Source organism: Falco peregrinus, chromosome 5 (genome assembly GCF_023634155.1).
Source record: "Falco peregrinus isolate bFalPer1 chromosome 5, bFalPer1.pri, whole genome shotgun sequence".
Lineage (NCBI taxonomy): Eukaryota > Metazoa > Chordata > Aves > Falconiformes > Falconidae > Falco > Falco peregrinus.
The window spans coordinates 23,253,476-23,273,138 of NC_073725.1; the positions used below are offsets into that span (position 1 = coordinate 23,253,476).

At 40.7% G+C, this 19,663-nt stretch overlaps 1 protein-coding gene across 12 annotated transcripts in view; it reads right to left on the reverse strand.

Moving 5' to 3' along the window:
- The window catches only part of AMPH (amphiphysin), a 120,967-nt gene that overhangs the window by 15,779 nt on the left and 85,525 nt on the right, over positions 1 to 19,663 (reverse strand). For 3 of the 12 annotated variants that reach the window (XM_055804192.1, XM_055804194.1, XM_055804191.1), the window contains exons 11-18: positions 18,313 to 18,441; positions 13,310 to 13,417; positions 10,046 to 10,069; positions 8,411 to 8,434; positions 6,341 to 8,125; positions 5,758 to 5,790; positions 4,325 to 4,375; positions 2,195 to 2,311 (exon numbers count right to left, since the gene is read on the reverse strand). In XM_055804192.1, coding sequence (XP_055660167.1) covers positions 2,195 to 2,311; positions 4,325 to 4,375; positions 5,758 to 5,790; positions 6,341 to 8,125; positions 8,411 to 8,434; positions 10,046 to 10,069; positions 13,310 to 13,417; positions 18,313 to 18,441 — 2,271 coding nt within the window. The other 9 variants (XM_055804199.1, XM_055804198.1, XM_055804196.1 and 6 more) reach the window with 6 other exon arrangements.

A 19,663-nucleotide genomic window follows, 5' to 3' on the forward strand; every position in this document is an offset into this window, starting at 1 on the left:
CCTCAGACAGGCAATTTAAATATTTGGCTTACTATAGAGTTGACAAGTTATTACAGGGATTTATATCAATGGAAAAGAAAACACACAGGAAGGGGAGAGCCTGGTCTCCAGAGACCATGGGGCTTTCTTCATTCAGTTCTTTTACTAGAATGGGATGATCCTGAAATCACTTGCTCCAGTGTGGAACAAGTGGAACAAAAGAAAAATTAAAGAAAATTATATAAATACTCAAAATTCATGCATAATTTTGTGTTTTCACACATAAGTGTAACCAGAATTAAACCCTAAACATAGCCCTGGGGAACACAAGGGGACTGCTTCCCTCCATAGCTGCAATGCTATTGCATTTCCAATGCTATTCGCATACATGGAGAATGGAAAGGGTTGGACAAACATAAGCATTTACCTTCCCTTTCCCTCAAAGTCCTCCAGAACAGGCCACCAAGCACTGTCTCCCTTTCCTTCTACAATAAATCATTTATCCTCTTTTAGGAAGATGTGAGCAAGGGAGAATTAGTTAGGCAGGTGCTACAGATAAAGCTCAACCTGCCTTTTTGTACCGTTTGTGCTGGATACCACTTTTTACTCCCATGGCATGGACAGCTGGAAGCACCCAGGCAAACTCATCAATTCATCTTTAAGAAGGTCTTTAATAAACTACATTTGTACTCCAGAACCTTGCACACCAAACTAGTACTTCTTTCTGCTGAAGACTAAGTTTGCTTAGTACCACCTGTGGCTTTTGCATGGGTCTACCACCACCAGCAGATAACCAGCCTCCCCTTGGTGAGTAGAACTAGTGGGTCTAATGCCATCCCCCTAAGTTTAATGACACTACTCAACCTGGAGTCATTGATAATACAAACCGTTAGGCTTGTAGCGTCTGAGCCATTGCCACTAATAAAAATGTTAAAGAAGATCAGCTCCAGAGACAGATTCATAGGATGCTACATATCTGGTAAGTCTTCTGTCCATGCTCTGTGCTGCCACATTTATAGGTACCAGCTACTTCCACTTTCTTCAGCTAATTTACATCTGCATCAGCTTAATATTGCTTCCCATGTGGCAGTGTATCAAATGCTTACTGAAAAACATCTAATTTTATAATAAATTGGGTATCATCATCCCTACCTAGCAGATGAAGATACACAGGGACTCACCCAAGGCCAGGAGTGACTCAGCAAGCTGAACCTGGTTCTTCTGGGAACACAAAATGGCACCAAACTGTGCTCGATGGTCAAAAAGCACAGCTATACAGCTTCTACTGGCTTCTGTGGCACAGGAGCCAACCCCCAACACAACCTCTTTTTCTGTCCAGTTTTTCAGTAGTATTCTGCATATTCTACCAGTAACAGACACTCATTAGAGACTTTGAATATGTTATGGTTTCAAGGAAAGCATGAAAACTCAGCCTACAAAAACAGATATATTTTTCCTCCAAGGTTTCTTAGCCTGTGGGTATCACCCACTGCCAAGATCTTCTGACAGCAGTATTTAGAAGATGAATCTCAGCTGGATAAAAGTGATATTCATGGAGATATCTATTATAAAAAGAGATGTTGGCCAGTAGAGAAACCCCATGCCTACCACCTCAGACCAGCTCTTAATTTGTAGCAATATCAGATACCCTGCATTGTTCTTCTTGCAGAGCTGTCATTTCTTCTCCCACCGCTTCCTGAATGCTGACATGCAAAAATCTCCAAACAGGCGCTTGGAGTTCTCTCTTCAGCTCACAGTTGGCTTCCAAAACCATGAGCCTTGTAGATACATTTATACTACAATCACTTTTTTCTGGTATTTTCATGCTCTAGCAAGGACCATACAAGATGTACATTGGCTTAGTCCTTACAGATCAGCTTGAAATGAATTGAGAAAACTGCTAATAATGTCATTTAAAAATGGCATCAATTCTTTCCCCTTCTGAAGTTCATCTGGAATCAAACACTCTGTGAATCTACAATCACTCAGCTGAACTTCAGTCTAAAATGCCAAACATCAGACGAACGACATTTTAGGGCTGAAAGGAGGATGCATGCTGGAGAGGCATGCTGTGACACAGCTGGGCGCTGGGAAAACCAGCAATGGATGGATGGTGGTGATGGAAAGGATGGCTGAAATGCAGCAGGCATATTCACCATGATGAAAGGTGGCTCAGATGAGGCCCAGGAGGTGGCATGGGGGACAGGTCACTCACCACAGCCTGCTCTGCTGGCTTGGCAGGCTCAGCAGGGATGGCCTCCTTTTCCACAACGGCAGCAGCAGGGGTTTCCTCGACCTTGGGTTCCCCAGGTGGAGCTTCTTCAGCCTCAGTCTTTGGTTTTATTGATTTTTAAGCAGACAGTGGAAAAATTGTTGAGGAGCACACGATAGTGGGGATGGAAGAGGGGAACGGGAACTGTGCCTGGCACAGTACTGTTTCTGGCTCAGTCTTGCCAGGTTTTGCCAGGGAGAGGATGGCAATGCTTGGCCTTACAGCATCTAAAGGGCCCTTTGATGCTCAGTGTTCTACATGTAAACGAAGCCAGTCCTACATCCCTCCCTCACAAGGAAAGAAAGCATCGGCCTCCTGAGTTACAGAAAGGGTTGATAGAGGTGGGGGGAAGGCACCCAGTTTGCTCATAAATGCTCCAGAAACTGATGGCAAGCCCAAGAGCTGGAACTGGCACTTGTGTGCACAAATGCTGGGCTTCAAATATGAGTTTTTAAAATTATTCCTTATTCCCTAGTTCTGCCTGTTCTCAGACAATATAATCCCTCCTCCAGTGGATGTAAGAACAACTAGCAGAGACTCGAACAGTTTTTATATGCATAAAAGCAACCACTGACTGCTTGAATTTTGGCTGTGTGAAAATCATCCCTGGTTTCTTATTGAAATGCATTCCCTCTGGAGCTCTCAATAACCTACAAGGCATCCATTCATCAACCCACTGTTGGGATTTCCACCCTTTTAAATTCTGGCCTAAGCTTGTTTTTCACCAAAAGAACCTTGCAAATAGCAGCAGCCCTGCAACACATCCAGTCCTATAGCAAAAACAGCTCACAGCAAAAGTGCGTTCTCTAATGGAGTCATCGCTTTGCAAATGCATGCGTGTACAAGAGAGCTGCAAGCTGTGCTCAGCATATTCTATTTATAAAGATGGCTGACTCAACCAGATAAAATAAACCCAGTAGATTAATTTGCCATGAACAAATTGCTCAGCATAATACAAAGCTTAAAAGCTATTTAGCTGCTTTGCAGTTGATAAGAGGCAGCTGGCTAGAAGGTCTCCTGTGATGAAGGGACAGCTTCCATTAAATTCTTCAAGATACTAAAATCTTCTCCTCCTTGGTATTTTTTAGGAAAAAAACTCATAGCCTCTCACTTGTTTTTTCACATACTCCTTAAGCACACTGATTTTTACTAAGGTACAGAGAAGTCTGCCTAAACAAGACCGTCAGGATTTGGCATAGCATAAAGAAACGTTCATTACACCGTGCTGTGCAGAAATCTCTCTGTGTAATGGATTAATGCCAGCTCTAGGGAATTTCACAAAGAAGAAATAGGACTGAAATGAAAAACACAAAATAGATTTATCCCAGGTAAGATGCCTAATGAGTTTCCTGAGGTTTAACACTGGAAGAAACTTTCAGGCTTAAAATCACAGGTAATGTTATAACGCAGATTGCATTGATGTGCTTCAAGTCGCTTGTTGACAAAGCTGTCTTCAGACACTTTTCAGCTACAAGTAAAAACAGTCTCACCATATTCAGTAACAACCACAATTACAAGCACCACCAGTGGCATTATACAAAAGCCACATTAAATAATATTATCACTCTGCTGCCATCCAGGCTAACCTAAGACTGTAAGAGAAACTAAGAAACTGCCCAAGTATGATCACTCCCAAACAGATTCTCCACTCCTTAGAAATAGACTGTGCCTACTATTAATATGTGGAGAGTGGAAAAAATTACAGCAATACTGGAGACATTTAAGCAGCCATCACGTACTACCACCAGCTGTGCACTGGACCACAGTACTATCATACTTGTTTCCTAAATGCAATAAATGAACAAACTGTTTGACTACAGCTTTGAAAAGTAAACATATCTTAGAACAACCTGGTTTTCTTTTCTTTTTCTCTACGCTATCCCTGTAAAAGACTTTCAGTTAGTAAAGATTTAAAACTACAATGGTATAACCTACCAACTCTTTAAAGCTAAGATTTTGTGATTTAGAGGATAGAAAACACACACAAAAAAAAGAGAAAATATCTTGGTACAAAGGAAAAAAGGAGCAATTTTTTAGAAGGCATTTAAAAAGGAAGCAAAAGCCACCACTTACCAAATGTTCTGTCACATTTTCATTTGCTTGCACTGTAAATGCAGAGGTATCCTAGATATAGAAATGAAAAACAATGATGCAAAAATACTTGAGATGGGATATTTGTAGGTGTCTATCAAAGACCTGATTTTTTTAATGGTTTATTCAGGTAAAGCCATTAGTAAATTCACATAGAATAAGACGACTTAGATAATTTGAATAGGTATTAAAAATAATTATTAGTTAAGCGTACTTAATATTAAAGACATTTCTTTTTCAGTTATATATTCTATACTTCTAAACTGTTCAATGTTATTAAAGGCAGCAAAAAAATCCATTCATTAAATACATTCGAATTGCAAAGATTCTGTTTCAGGCACAATGCACTTCTAAGTTGTGAAACTCAACCTTTTTTTGCAATGACATGTGCCCGTGCCTGGGGAGTACGCTAGCTCTAAGCTACTTAATGCTGGGCTTTTATTTAGTTAGTAACTATAGTAATTACACATATAAAAGTTTACCTGCATTAAGAAGATAGAAAAATGGACATGCTTTCCAACATCTTGCCCATTCAGAACCAATTAGTTCGCAAAATATTGCTGGGCCAAATAATTTTTTCTACTGCGGTGTGGGCATCAAATTTTGATTTCCTCTGGGCAAACATTTTCCCATAATTATTAGAGGTAGCAGCCTTCTGCTTTGCCCCTTCCTTATGGATTCTTTACTAATTTAAATGTTCTGGAACAGAACTGTTAAGCACTGGAAGACTCATTCCAATCCTTGTATACACTCAGCCTTTTTGGGTACTTTTCTAACATGGTGTGCAAGGTGTGCTGTGGATGAGCTAGTCTATAAAAGGATGCTGGAAATTAACAAGGGTTATCCACCTGAAATATGGGATCCTGGCACAGCCCTGGAATTTAAAAGCATAAACATGGTATCTTCATGTGCTGAATCTCTGTGATGCCTAATACAGAGTCTCACCATCAGCACAGCAACAAACGAATAATTTAGGTTTAACTTTCAGATTAAAATATATCTTATATGAAAATCAAGATGCATAAATAAATAAAACTCATATATACACACACAGAGACACTGAAAGTATGTGCAGCTGAGGAAACCACGCTTTATAGGATTTGGGGATTGTGAGAAAAACCCACAAAAGAGCACAATAAAAAAGCTAAATCAGTCTTTGTAGGAGGAAAAAATAAGTCCCACTAAGGTTCTTTTTAAGGATTTTTGCTATTAGTTTCAGTCAGGCCGAGAATAACAAGAGTATTAGCACCATTCTAGTAACACCTAGGAATAATTTCCGAGGAAAAGGTTTGGATCCGAGTCAGTATAACACTATTGTGTATGCAGAACAGATTTCCTGAAATTGTACAGCCAGTCCTAATCCCTCCTAACAGTACAGGAAAAAAAAATAAATCTCAAAATGTGTTATTTCTCACCTGTGCAAATCCATTAAATGCTGTGCTGGATGCCTAAGTAGAAGTGAAGATCAGAACAAATTATCATTTTTTTACTAGATCAGAACATGAGTAAAAACATTTTTATTTGCAAAATAAAAATGTAGGCCAGACATCAAAAAAGAAAGAAAGAAAGAAGTAAAATTAAGGGTAAGGCAGCAAGAAATATGATGACAGTGTTATTTGGTAACAGGTGTCACAGGCTGAAAGAATACAACAAAACCAAAAAGCAGAGGAACTTAAGTATTTTTATAAAATAATAATAAAAAAAGACTAGGTGCATTTAAAGTTATACAACCAAAACACAAAACCTGCGAGACACAAGGTGCCTTCGCAGTTCAAAGTTTCATTCACTGTTCTGAAATGCATTTTTGTCAGCCTGCTTCATTACATGGCTGAGGGGCACCACACTATGAGCAGTTGCATGGCAATCTTTCAAAAAAAGAATAGCGCGGGCTTGGGAGGGGCAGTGGGAAACACACAAATGGATTGTTTTTAAACGACAAGGTTATGCATGACCTAAGGAACTCTTTGTCTAGACTAGGCTACACACTGGGGTAGGTACCTCTTCTTTATCAGCCTCAATTTCCTGGTACAACAATCCATATCTCCGGTTAGCAATTTCATCTTCAGATAAATCTGAGTTGTTGGTCTCATTGTCTTTAGGACTAGTTGAACTCTCGGTGCTAGCATTTCTGGAATTTCCCATTTGAAAGAGAGTCAAGGGTCTAGCTATCTCCTTGCTCGGTCCAGGATTGCTAACGCCTGCCTGCTCCCCAGGCAAGCCTTGTTTTACTGGTGCCTCCTGACTTTTATTGCTTGTGCTCACACCGACTTCTCCCCAGGTGTTATCAGTCCCTCCTAGGTCTTGTGTAGACCATTTATCACTAATGCCTAACCAAACATGTTCCATGTTACCTTCCTCTGAGTCTTGCTGCTTGGGGAAAAAGGGCCAATTATCCAGTCCATTGGCTTGGCCATCTGACAGATTAGAAAAACCCCAAGAATCATTAGTAACTGTTGGATCCCAGTTTGCCAGCCAGGGTTCTGTTTCCAAGGCTTCAGGAATACCACCGCTACTAGGGTGCTCTTCAGCGACTGCTGCTGCTGCCCTACCTGTCACTTGGTTTTCTGCATTATCTAGGCAAGGATTACCACAGCTTGTGCTAGCAGCATCAGCTGTCTCTGGCAGCAACGCCCACTCTTTTTCAGCAGCAGACTGACCTTCAGCAGCAGCACTACCATTTGGGAGGAGGCTGATGCTATTGTCTTCAGTTCCTTTATCAGACTCTTCTGTACTGGATAATTCAGCATCACACAGAATGTTTCCAGTATCTGTAGGGTCCTTTTCTGTGTGGTCAGTTACTTCTAGGTCAACATGTGCCCTCAAGTTTATATGCTCCATGGATGTACTCTCTCCAGTACCACTGTCAGTTTGGTCTAAGCCATCCTCAAATGTCCTTTCACGGTCCTGATCCGAGATACCAAAGACTCTCTCAGGTTCAGCACCAGTGCTTTCTACAGTTTGACAGTTGTCCACTACTATTTTGTCCCCACCTTCCGGCTCTGTGCTCAACAATGGTATTTCTCTATCTGTCTCCTCAATGACACTGACCCATTTGAATTCTTCTTCCCTCGGGTTTTCTAGACTAACACCACTCCCAGCATCCCTATCGCTATCTTCCAACTCATGTAAATTTTCTGCTTCTGTGCTGACTACCATTTCAAGATCTGATTTTGCTAAACCCTCGTGAAGTTCTGCCACACTGTTTCGTTTCGTTTCACAACCTCGCTCTTCCAGTTCCTCTGTACCTTCTACCTCCTTGCAGTTAACAGCTCTGGTTTCTACCTTTTCACTTGGCTTGGCACCTGCCCACTCGTCTTCCTCCCGCTCTTCCTCTGCCTTTTGCACATCACATGGAAGGGGTTCATCCAACAAGCTATCAGTTCCCAGGATGGGTGTCTCAAAACTGGTTATGTTCTCTAGAGGCTGATTGGTCACCACATCTTCCCATGGAGCATTTTTGGCGTCCAACTGGTCCTCCAGTGAAGTCCTCTGGTTTTCGTTTACAGAAGCTGACCCTGGTGCAGCATCCTCCTGCTCACCTACAGCAGGCCAAACACTAGCAGACAGAGTACCCGTGGATTCACTTGAGGTTTGCTCTGCCCCAGGGAAAAGCAAAGAACCGCCTGCAGTAATTTCCTGGCTGACACTGGGTGTGCTAACATCTAGGCCCCAGTTGAGTGAACCTAGATCGGTTTGAGATCTGTTAGTATCTTCTGATGACCCACTGTTTGGGGTTTCCTCCATGACCAGGTTACACAGGGAAAGACTTTTTGAAGAATCAGGCTTTAAGCAGACAGAAAAGCAAAGAAAAAACACAAGATGAAAAAGATAAAGGCGGACTTGATGAGAAAACACAAAATTTATATTTTACTAGAGCAGTTTTAATTTAAAGAATGAAAGTGACTAAATTAAGCCGTTTAAGGAAAGCTATGTGGTTTGCAACATTTGGAGGCAATAGAGTGCAATGTAAAAGAGCAGCACTGATAGACAAAACCAGAAAACTATTACACCACACTGATTAAAGCACATCTCTAGAAAGGTTGCGATGTTGGGGGTAGGTTTGCTTACCGGCTGCACCAACTCACTGCTTGTCTGTATAGCAGAAAATCATACATGCAAAACACAGAAAAGAAGAATATGAAGTACTTCGTTAGAGCAACAGTTGGTTAATTGGCAGTTCTCTAACCAGCAGCAGTTACCAAATTGATGTGGGGAAGGAGTGGTGGATCCGCTCCTGCCACTCCACAGAAGACTAATCCCAGGTCCCTTCCAGCCTCTGCATTACATTATAAAATAAGTTCTCCACGTATGTGGAATATTTATCGCACCTTGCTTTTTTTTCTGTAAGCCACTGACAATTTTATTGCAGGAACCCTCTTACATCTCATTTGAAAAGAGGGGTTGCTCTGGGAGACAGTGACCTGAGAAGCAAACAATGCATGTGCCAGTGGAGCTTACTTGTGTTTACACTAAGGCATCACTGCATCATTCAGGCAGTGCAGAGAGCCCTGAGCATGCAGCTCCAATTCTCCATCACCCTGTGACATGCAGAGGCATTTATATCCACACAGAGTATGGCATCAAGTCACAAAGCCTGCTGTCTACGCTGCCACTTTGATCAGATACAAATGCTGCCAGGAAGATCAATAACTACTCCGTGCTCAACTTATTAAGAGAAACTCAGTTAAAAGATGGAGTATCCCTAATTTCAAACATTCAGCTGTGAAGCTCACTACTTTGTTCTTTTTTATTCTAGAGCAAAGAGGAAACTAATTAATATTAACAAGCTACAAATAAAACCATGTGAAAGGCAGACATTGATAAAGCTATCTAATATAAGTTCACACCAATAAATTCAAAACATTTCTGGGTTATTTTAGCTAGTCTAGATATTGGCAGCCTTGAAATTTTGACTAGCCTACAGACATGACTATTTTTTTAGGCTTTATTTAACCTTTCCCAATAGAAAGAGATAAGCATTTAATATACATTATATATGCCATGTGTTCACAAAACAGCTCTGCAAATCTGAATGCATGAGAAGCATCCACTTATTACTGGGCTGGCTGAAGCTGCAAAAGGTCAAAAATGAGTGTAACAGGCTTCACGTCAAGTCAACCCAGCTATGAACATGACAAAGTCAAAAGAAAGCTCACAAAAATGAGTTGTTTCCTTCCTGCAGGGAAGATTTGGCACAAGGAGGAAGGATTCATGCAGTTTCCTCAAGTAGCAGCTTCTTTTTTGAATTACTCCAATTAATCGTATGCCCACAAAGGCAAGTTAAATTCTCTCTGCACTCCTGAATTTTGAGAAAATGGTTGTCCACTGGGTTAAAGTTCTGAGGAACTACACCTTCAGATAATTAAATCAGGTGACCAGCATCCACTCCATTCCTACCCTCTAATAACTGTAATTTAGGCATGAGAATAGAAGCAACACATGCTTAGCTATAATGATTGTGAATCTTATTAGCCTAGATTTCTGACATCATTTAGATTTTGTAGGGCAAGCAACAGAGAACATTTTTCGTTGGTGGTGGTTTTAAAAGATTCCCAGTGGCATCATATACCTGAAAGTGTTTGTCACCGTCTGTCAAATCTTTATCTTGGCTTTTGGTAAAAGCATAGTAAATCTGAGTCTAGAGTATTACGAAATCAGAATCAGAGAAACATCCCTATTCACAATGATAAATGTCAGGCTTACCGTCCATAGATCCCATGGCAATGTCTGAAAAAAAGAATAGAAAAAAGAGGCTCTTAGAAAAATACTGTTCATATACTCTCTGTTCAACATGCTACATAACTGTGCACATTAACTAAGGAGAGAGATTTTATTATTATGCATTTTTATAACACATATTTCATATATTAGTGCATGTGGAGGGAGGTACATATCTGCATAATACACTTTTTCGGTTAAATAGGATGGGCAGTACACAATGGATTGTGCTATTTCCCACTCCTAAGTAGTTGTTGCTTTCCAGCAGACTCATACTGCTGTGGGCTTGAGTAACAGCCGGATTCTGAGCTGGTGACTTTATAATTTTCAGCAGGTATAGGAGTCTCTGCAAGCTTTAAAGAGCTTTTACTCAGTTACAAATGGATCCAGCTATCCAGTGAGACGAGCGGGTTTTCTCATAACTCTAACACCAGGAGGGAAAATGGCATGATTTGGGGGAAAGAATACAAGGAAGTTGACCATTTTTTTCATTTTCTTGTATAACCTGTTAAATAATAAATGTTAGTGACCTCTCAGCAGAAGAGCTGAACATACAGATGAAAGAAAAGCAGCAGATTTCATGCCAAGTATTAATTTCCCACTGCATGAGGAGGAACTCTGCTGGTTGGTCCCAAAAGCTGTCTGAGATGCTTCAAAACTTATCTACTATATTCAGACCTAGGTTAAAGTCCACGATAAACAAAACCTAAAGACACTCATAAAGTAAAATGTAAAGCTGTTCCTGAAATATTTGCAAAGATTAAATGTGACAACTAACATTTGCCTGAGACAAAGGGTTGTTGCATTTAGCTTCTTTTCTTGCCTGCTTCTTATTTTGTAAGGACGGAACAGCTCTTTGAACAGCTTCTGCTTTCACAAACAAAAGAGACGGTAATAACTCACTACTCAGATACGCAGCAAATTATCATCAACAGCCATTTCTCAACCAGCTTAATTTGATTTAAGCCTAGACATGTGCATCTTCTGTGGATGTAATTCAGCAGTGTACCTGCTTACTCTGCTATAACATTATTACCTGAACGCTCAAGCTTTAAGGGAAAGTGATAGGTCTGTTCTTATAGCACTAACTGGTACAAACCCTAGATGTCCTACTGACTTCCATGAAAGGAGAGACTGCTCATTTTTCATTTTTTCCTTTTCCTTTCATTGCTCATGAGACTTTGAGCATGAGGGGAATGGAACAAATTGAGGGAAAGGTGAGACAGACCCCAGCTAGCAAACAGGCGATGGCCAGGCACGTTTAGAAAGGTCACTTCTAAATCATGCTTCTGATGCAGCTGTAGAAACAGAAAAGCAAGTGAGGAAGGGCAGACTGAGGGCTACTTATTGTGGTCTGATAACCCTGGCAGAGCAGTGGAGGAAGGTAATTAGTTAAATAATCAACAGGGAAGTCATGCCAGGCTTCCTGAGGCGCCACGGCACAGATGACTACTCCTGTCTTCACATCACTACTCCAGCAGTTTGCTGAGGAGAAAATATCCGTGACTGAGACAAAAACTACACACATATAGAAATGCATATATACTTAAGGCTTTCATCTTAACATCCCTGCAAGGTTGAAAAGGGCTCTCTAAAGACTGTAGCCACAGGTTTCATTCTATGCTGCCATAGCAATGACCTGCCACATCCAGGGTGAGACTGAGACCCAGACTGCAGGGCTGTCTTCCCTCCCTCTAAAAACACAGTGATCTGGCTCATCCACATGCTCTTGTGGATGCGGACCACCCCTTCTCATATACCTGTCTTGGGAGGAAAGGTGAAAGGACAGGACAGACTGAAGGTGCTCAGTTGAATGCTTCCTATGCATCTAGATGAAAACTTACAAGGTACTTTTCTACATGGACTTATATTCTGTATTTCATGGTAGACTTGAATCTAAACCAACTCTTCTTCACTAAACTAATAAACTCTTCTACAGTCTGTACAATATGACGTCAGGACAAATGTGCTCCGTCACAAAAGTTAGATGTCTTTGGTTTAATGATCCCACTGCTCTAATCAGCATTATGACAAGACAAGCTGAAAAGGGAAGAGTTAGCAAAGTCACAGCCAGAGTTTTCTGTCACTGCTGAATGCCAAGGAATTTCCTTACTCTTTCCCTTCCCTGTTTAGAGGGAGCAAGAGAAATAACAAGATGCACACAGCCTCTGCTATAATTAAACACTTCTCCTAGCAAACCACAATGAGAAATTTCAGCTAACGTTGGGAGTGCTGAAAATGGAGTTTTTTCTGACAGTGCATAACCCATCAGAGATCACTACAGATCTCATTACACAACTAGGACTGCAACCAAGTAAGAAAATTAATTAACTGAGGAAGAGATCAGCAGAGAACCAGGATTATCTCAGCCTTAAAGCTTCTTGTCTTCTCACTCCTTTCCCAGTGCTGCATTCCTGAACAGCTGATTAGTCCCCTCATGTCTCACAGTACAAGCCAGGTTAGTAAGAGCCACGAGGATAATAGGTTTTGCTAACAGTGTGTTAATATTGTTTCCTTCTCTGTGTACAACACAGGGCTACAGCTCTGCTGGCCAGAACATCCCTACTGTACTATCAGCCCTATTATGGGTAGTGATGGCGAGTTCTGGGTCTTAAAATAGCAGGTCCCCTAGGGTAAGCCAAAGAAAACCAGCAACGTGACATAGCAACCTTTTTTTTTTTTTTTTTCTACTTTTCTTTTTCAAATGGCTGCAAGAAACTACCATAGCAAATAGTACCATAGAATGGAGAATTTCTCTAACACAACATCCTTAAGGAAACATCCTATTCCATCCTCTCATTTTCCTTGAGGTTAGGTCTAAAATAGATTTATAAAAGCAAAACCGCTCAGATCTTATCCACTGCTTGGTACAGAAACTCCATCGTAGCAAAGCAATCGCATGCTGACTCCACGAGACCTAGGTCCCCTGAGGCATCCTTCCAGACATGAAGGGTCAAAGCCAGGTCAGAAAAATTGTCAGAAAAACAGGCGCTGGAGAATTATAATGTTCACAGTAGGAGTTATTCTAGAGATGGAAAATAATGGCATGCCAAAGTCAAGGCCTAGGTACCAGCAGCCATACTCATTGGCAGACATCTCATCTTACCTGCTGACAATTTCCTCTCCTTCTAGCACACCATCAAGTACAGGGCTACTGAAGGGGAAAAAATTGTACACAAGGCAAATCTTTGCTACCAAACACAGCATATTTCATTGTTATTCTTCTGCCACCTCAAGGAAAAGAGATACCTGAGACATGGGTGAATGAGTAACTCCTGTTGGTGCAACTTCTGGCTTGAAAGGGTCGAAGTCCAAATCTAGCAAAGATTCCACTTTCTTAGTTTCAGGAACTTCATTCTGTTAGAAGAGAAGCATAACTCTTGAAAAACTCATCTTTCAAAAGCTGCCCTGGGCAGCAAAATATTGAGAGGCAAAAAAAAAAAAAAAAAATAAAAAAATAATAAAAAAATAAAATAATCACAGACTTTCCAGCTGTGGTGTAAGCCAGGAGGTGAAAAAGCTCTGGAGACTTTCCTGAGCTTTAGTATAACCCTTAATTTTATTTTTATGAGCTTCACTCTTATGATGCCTTTGTTTTCTCTGCAGTGCAGCTTTGCTTTTTCAGGCTAAACAAACTGCAGTCCTTTCAGAGAAGTGAGGAGTGTTCACCATTTGACTGTGAAGGCCCTTTTAAAGTGCTTTTAGATGGACACCAAAACTAAAAGCTACATAAATGGCACCCAATGTCCATACATTCTAATAAGTGACTCTATCCCTGAACACAGACATTTGTAAAAAGCCAATACAAGAAGGACATAAATGCATTTGATTTAAATGTCAATTCTGAACACAAATACCAATTTACATTTAATGCTGCCCTTAGCTCAAAACTTTAGGAAACATCTTACATAAGACTAACTAAATCTTGCTCCGCTGATCTGCTCTTACAAAACTGGATTACACGGTACAGTCTTTTTTTGTTCACAATTAATGAATTAGCCAAGGCCTCTGAGGTCACTACAAATACATATATTGTTTCAGTGGGCCTTTCCCACTGTAAAGTAACACGAACAAATAATTAGCATGCTTCAACACAAAAACTGAATTAGCATGAAAAAGGAGCTGAGATTTAATTATCACTAATGATAAATATTCCAGGCAGGCCTCTTGGTTTTGGTTAACAAGGCTAGTACTGCCTACTGCTAGTTGTTCAGTGTTTATTAAATAGCAAGATAAGCATGTTTTTTGATGTACAGAATACGTAGACAGAGTTCATTAGAATGCTATTTTGAAGTGTTCAGATTGGAAACGGTACCGTGGGAAATTATTTGTATGCGTACATTCACATATAATCTTACATAAGAATGGTAAGACAAGGTCAGACCACATAGTTCCATGTCCTGCCCCTGACTGTGACCAAAGGGTACACCAGGGGAAGTCCACAACAACAGGGCAGTCATAAGAACAGCAAAACCAGGAGATAACAACAAAGATGATGATGATAATAGTAAAATAAACCACCAAAGCCTTTCTATTACTAAAACATTTAAGAGTGTAAAGTTTCCAAATTAGCATTACTATTGGTAAACAGATGTTCAGGTGTAGGTGATTAATGACTTCCATATGCCATGGGACATTTGAGCTGTCTGTGTCACCTGAAGACATGGTCAAAATAGTTCCTCAGCTCCCATGTTAGGAGTGACAGACTGACCTGGAGCTATTCTGTCTGGAAGAAGAGCACCAGGGGTGATGTGAGCGGGGTCTACGCCAGCATGAGAGGCACAGGAGTTTGGCTGCTCCATGACTCCTCCAAAGCAGGACGGCAGGTGGCAGCAAAGTTGATGAGGGCAGAAGTGGAACAAAGAAAAGGCGGTGGTGGTCCATGTGGCACAGAGTTCAGCTGGGGACCTCCTTGCCATCAGGCAGGGTGAATGCAAAAACATTACATGTGATGAAAGACTTTGTGGCAAAGTAGTCTGTTGAGGATTACATAAAACAGGATAGAAAACATGTTGAGGAAGCCCCTGAGATGCAAATGGCTGGAGGCTGGGAGACTATAGAAGAAGGGGGTATAAGAAGTACCAGCTTTGCTTCCTTTGTTTTATGTTTTTCCCCTGGCCTCTGCATTTGGCCACTGGTGATGACAGATTAGTCTGACACACTGAAGCCAGTGCTATAGCCTCACACTTTAAAAAGTCAAAACCAAACCCACCATGAACTAGCATGACATTCATTCAGCCATTCCTTTGATCTGATGGATTTAGGTCTCATCACATACTCCCTTGAGGCACTAGCACACATATGGTCATACAGCTCGATGAAAGAAACAGCATTAGCTAGCACATAATCTGAAATGAATGGAAATGGAAAAGTTAATTATCTTTCAGTGAGGTTTGAGAATGAAGTTGTTATTTATGAGGACTGAATCAAATCAATAGGAGTCTTAGGCCATGCGTGATGACAGCTAAGGTATCTGCAGTGACAGGGTACTAATCACTGACTGCAAAAATTACCATTAACTGTTACCCTCAGACCAAAATGAAGAGAATGCTTGTCTGTGTAACTTTAGGAACACAGGTCCAAATAAACATAAAGATTAATTGAGGTATCACATTAGACAGAGATTCAGGAGAAACGGGAACTTCAGGAAATCCCTCAATAAGGGACAAAGCTGTGACAGGAAGGCTTGCTAATAACTCTGTGCTAATTCCACCATAGCATGATGAAGCATAAATAAATGCCAGATTTGAAAGAGGTGGCTGTGGCAGAAGCAAGGTTGTACCTCTCAGAGGACAGGTACGCACAAGGGATGGAGAAGGCACAAGAAACCTGCAAGGACCACTGGAACTGTCATCCCCTCTCTGCACAGTCTGTACAAGCCTTAAAATAGCCCTAGCAGGTATGGGTCATTCACTTTAGAGCTGCCAGACACACTCAGACATGTTAAGTACCTGGAGGGAGCATACTGTAAAGACTTACAATGTCCAAGCTAGTAACTGGACACTAGGGAGAAAAAAAGAAATAAAGCAAGGAACACTCATTTCTAAATTATTCTTTCACCTGGTCACCCAGACATCACATCTTCTCGTCTCTTTCTTTTACTTAGCAGTAATTAAATCCATTCTTGACAGTGCATTAACCAGAAGTGTAAGCTACTTTGTTGAATCAGACCAAAATAACCAACAGCATCAAGCAGAACTGTCAGCATCTTGCACAACATCAGATCCATTAGTACTGTTTGGTAAAGAAAGATGAACAACAATTACAGGCTGTTTGTGTTCTGGAAGAGAGAACTGTTTGGCCAGTTTGTAATCCTCTCTGAAACATGGGATTAAAGCAGCAAAGCTCTTATTCATCAGCCGGTTGCTTTTGTGCCTCTGTGAGCAGAGTGCTAGAGACACCAGTGGTGGTCCTTTGGGAAGTCCTGCACCATTAGAGGGCTCTGCAGGCTCGATAGTTTCCTCCACACTGCCCAACAAGGGCTCTGGGAGTACAGGAGATGTCGTAAGCACAGAAACTCATAAGAGAAGTAAGTCCATGTTTCTTATGGATTTCATGCAGTATATTTTAAATAACTGGTTCTCTTATAGAAGGCTATAAAACCTATACATCACAATGTTTGGGTATGTCTGTACATGCTCAGAGATCTCAGATACAGTAAGGATGCTTTAGTGATGGGGGTGGGTTTTGTGCAGGGAGAAGTGCAGATGATTCATGAGAAGGTGGCCACAGAATAGCTTAGGTCATTCCCAGGTCATTGACTGGGGAGGAGGGAGGGACATAAATCACTCATTGAAGGGAGATCAGTTTTTCCTTGATAGATAAGAGAAAGCTTACAGTTCTCAGGCGTACACCCCATCTTTATTATGCCATTCTACTTTTCTACCAATCTCTGGTAGAAAAGATGTAAAGAATCTGGAAATCTGATTTACACTCATTTAAAGCCCTGTTTCAGTGTCATCTCTTAATTGAAAAGCCAACTGATTCTATTTTTGCTTCCTTTGCTGGCTTGACAGGTGAAGGTTAGGTGGATACAGCATTTAATGCAGGGAGCCACATCTAGCACAGGTTACACTGACTCTTGCCACTGATGTCAAGGATCATGCTCCCAGAGCGATAACTCCCATGAAGTCAGGGTACAATGATGCAACAGACCTGCAATCTCACTTCAGCAGGATGCCCCAGCAGTGGCTGCACACTGGGAACTGCCATTAATTCTTTAATTGCATGGGGACTTAACTATAAATAACTCTTTTCCCAACAGATCCATATAGGCAGCAATGCCTTTTTCTTCCCTCCACAAGGAAACAAAGCATCACATGTTCAAATTTTCTAAAATAATTTTGGTTTTCATTGCTGTGTCTAAATTCTCCTGTGTTTTTAAATGAATTAGTATAAAAACAATAATTCACATGAAAACAAAAATTCATAAACATTCTGCATAAGCTTCAGATCTGCATATTTCTCCCCAGTCTACCAGACACAGGCTCAGATTTCAGAGTTGTAATTACCATAATAGAAACAGTCCATTATTGAACAACCAGCAGTTACTATAACTGCATAAAAGCTGAATAATTGAATACAAATTATGCAGACTTATTTTACAACATTGGCTTTTCTGTTTGTTATATACAATTTTTTAACACGTTGTAATTTCATAATAATTGATAAAAGTAATTTTGATCACTCTTCTGCTGTGTAGCTAATATTTCTATGAGTCAAAACCAAGTGGATGAATAATATAGCCAGAGCAGCCTTTTATACCTGCAAAAAGTTGATTAAACCAGCCAGGTTCCATTTTTTTTAGACTGATCAAAAGAAAAAAGGAATAGTTTTTATGATTTTGATGGAAGAAACAGAAATAATGAAGGATGACACAAAGTACCACTTGAGATTCTTAGGATTAGAAAAAAAGCATCTTAGATGAACTCTCAGCTTGTAATGTAACCTGGATGCAGTTAAATCTCAAACGTGACTGCTTCACAGTATTTTTAGTCAGGCCTCTCAGAAAATCTATTTTTTTTTCAACATGTTACCAATGTTAGCCCTTTTGAGTGATTATGTGTGGCCTATGCAAAGTTAAAACACTGCGTGTGTGACCCTTTCAAGATAACATAAAATGCTAATTATGCCTCTGCCTTCAGCTTGCACCCTCCTCCTCCCTCCGCACAGATATCACCCGCAAGGCCACTGTTTTGGAGAACTGAGGGTAATTGCAGGTTTGGACCCATAAACTGTCCTCTGAGGCTTACCTGTGATGGGGTCGTCACATTAATTTCCGGGACAAAGTTGTCGTCAAAGAAGTTAATGATGTTCTCCTGTTGCAACTCCTTCGTGGGTGTGAGCTTAGGCAGTGGTGGGACTGGCGGACCTTTCCTCAGCTAGACAGACAGCAAAAATATCATAGACCAGTTCAAGGATAAAAGAAAGAGCTTTAAGCTAGGCCTAAACAATTTGTGTCAGGATTTTATCGCTGCCTTAAATGTGGGCATAAGTCATGGGTTGAAAGGAAACGTTTGGTTGTTTACCTCCAAATGCCTCAAAATAAACATTGTGGGGAAAAAACCCAACTCTATGCTTCAAAAACATTCCAACTTAAGGTTTAAGATGTCATACAAAAACATTTCTTGGCTGATTTTTTTCTGCTGTGACAGGCATGCAGTGCAGGACACTTCCTCTCCTATGCAGCCCATAGTGGGAATGGTGGTACTGCACAGTACCAGGCTTCTGCAGCTTTTTGGCTTCTTAAATTCATTCCTGTTTAGCTTTGGGATTTTGTCCCTGCCCACCTGTCGCTACCTTTAAAGCCTACTTAATGCTAAGACCATATCATCTCCAGGAACCACAGTACCTCAAAGGTGCTTAGGTTACTAATTCCCCGTGCTCTCCAGAGATTCACATAACTATGACAGACTAATGGCTTGGAATAATACCAAATACTATTGGGTAATTTAAAAACCTGTCAAAATACCGAGGGAAAAAAAAATCCACAAAAAATCCTTGGGTGGTATAGTGACATAACACCATTGGCACCAGTAAGACTAAACTGAGTCCTACCAGATGAATATTCAAGCAGTGAGGCATCACATTTTGGGAGAGAGACAAAACAAGTGTGCTCACATGTAACTAAATGCAAAACTAAATTTCTTCTGATGTGCCCCCACCATAGAAATAGCAATCAGCACAGCAGCTATCCCAATTCTGAAAACATCAGTAATATCAACGTAAGTCTTTGATATGTTCGTTAAGTATCGTGTACAACTCATGCTACAGAAGAAACTGATGCATGAAACAGATTCTTATTTCACCAATAACACGACTCCACTGACTCCGTGTCAAACTTCTCAATTCAGTGTTAAGAACAACCAATAAGCCTTTACTTATCAGTAATTATTCACAGCAGTTTTTAAGCTAGCTCTATTATATACTGTTTCATAGGCTTGCCAGACAGTGATACTCACTGGCTAATTTTTATCCAGTCTAAGCATAAATTTGAAGATGAATGAAGTGCAGAAGTACGTAATGTACTGAAATCCACAAGGAGGTTTTAGAAATAGGTTTTTCAAACACTGCTGGTATACGGATCCTTAGAGACTACGCAAC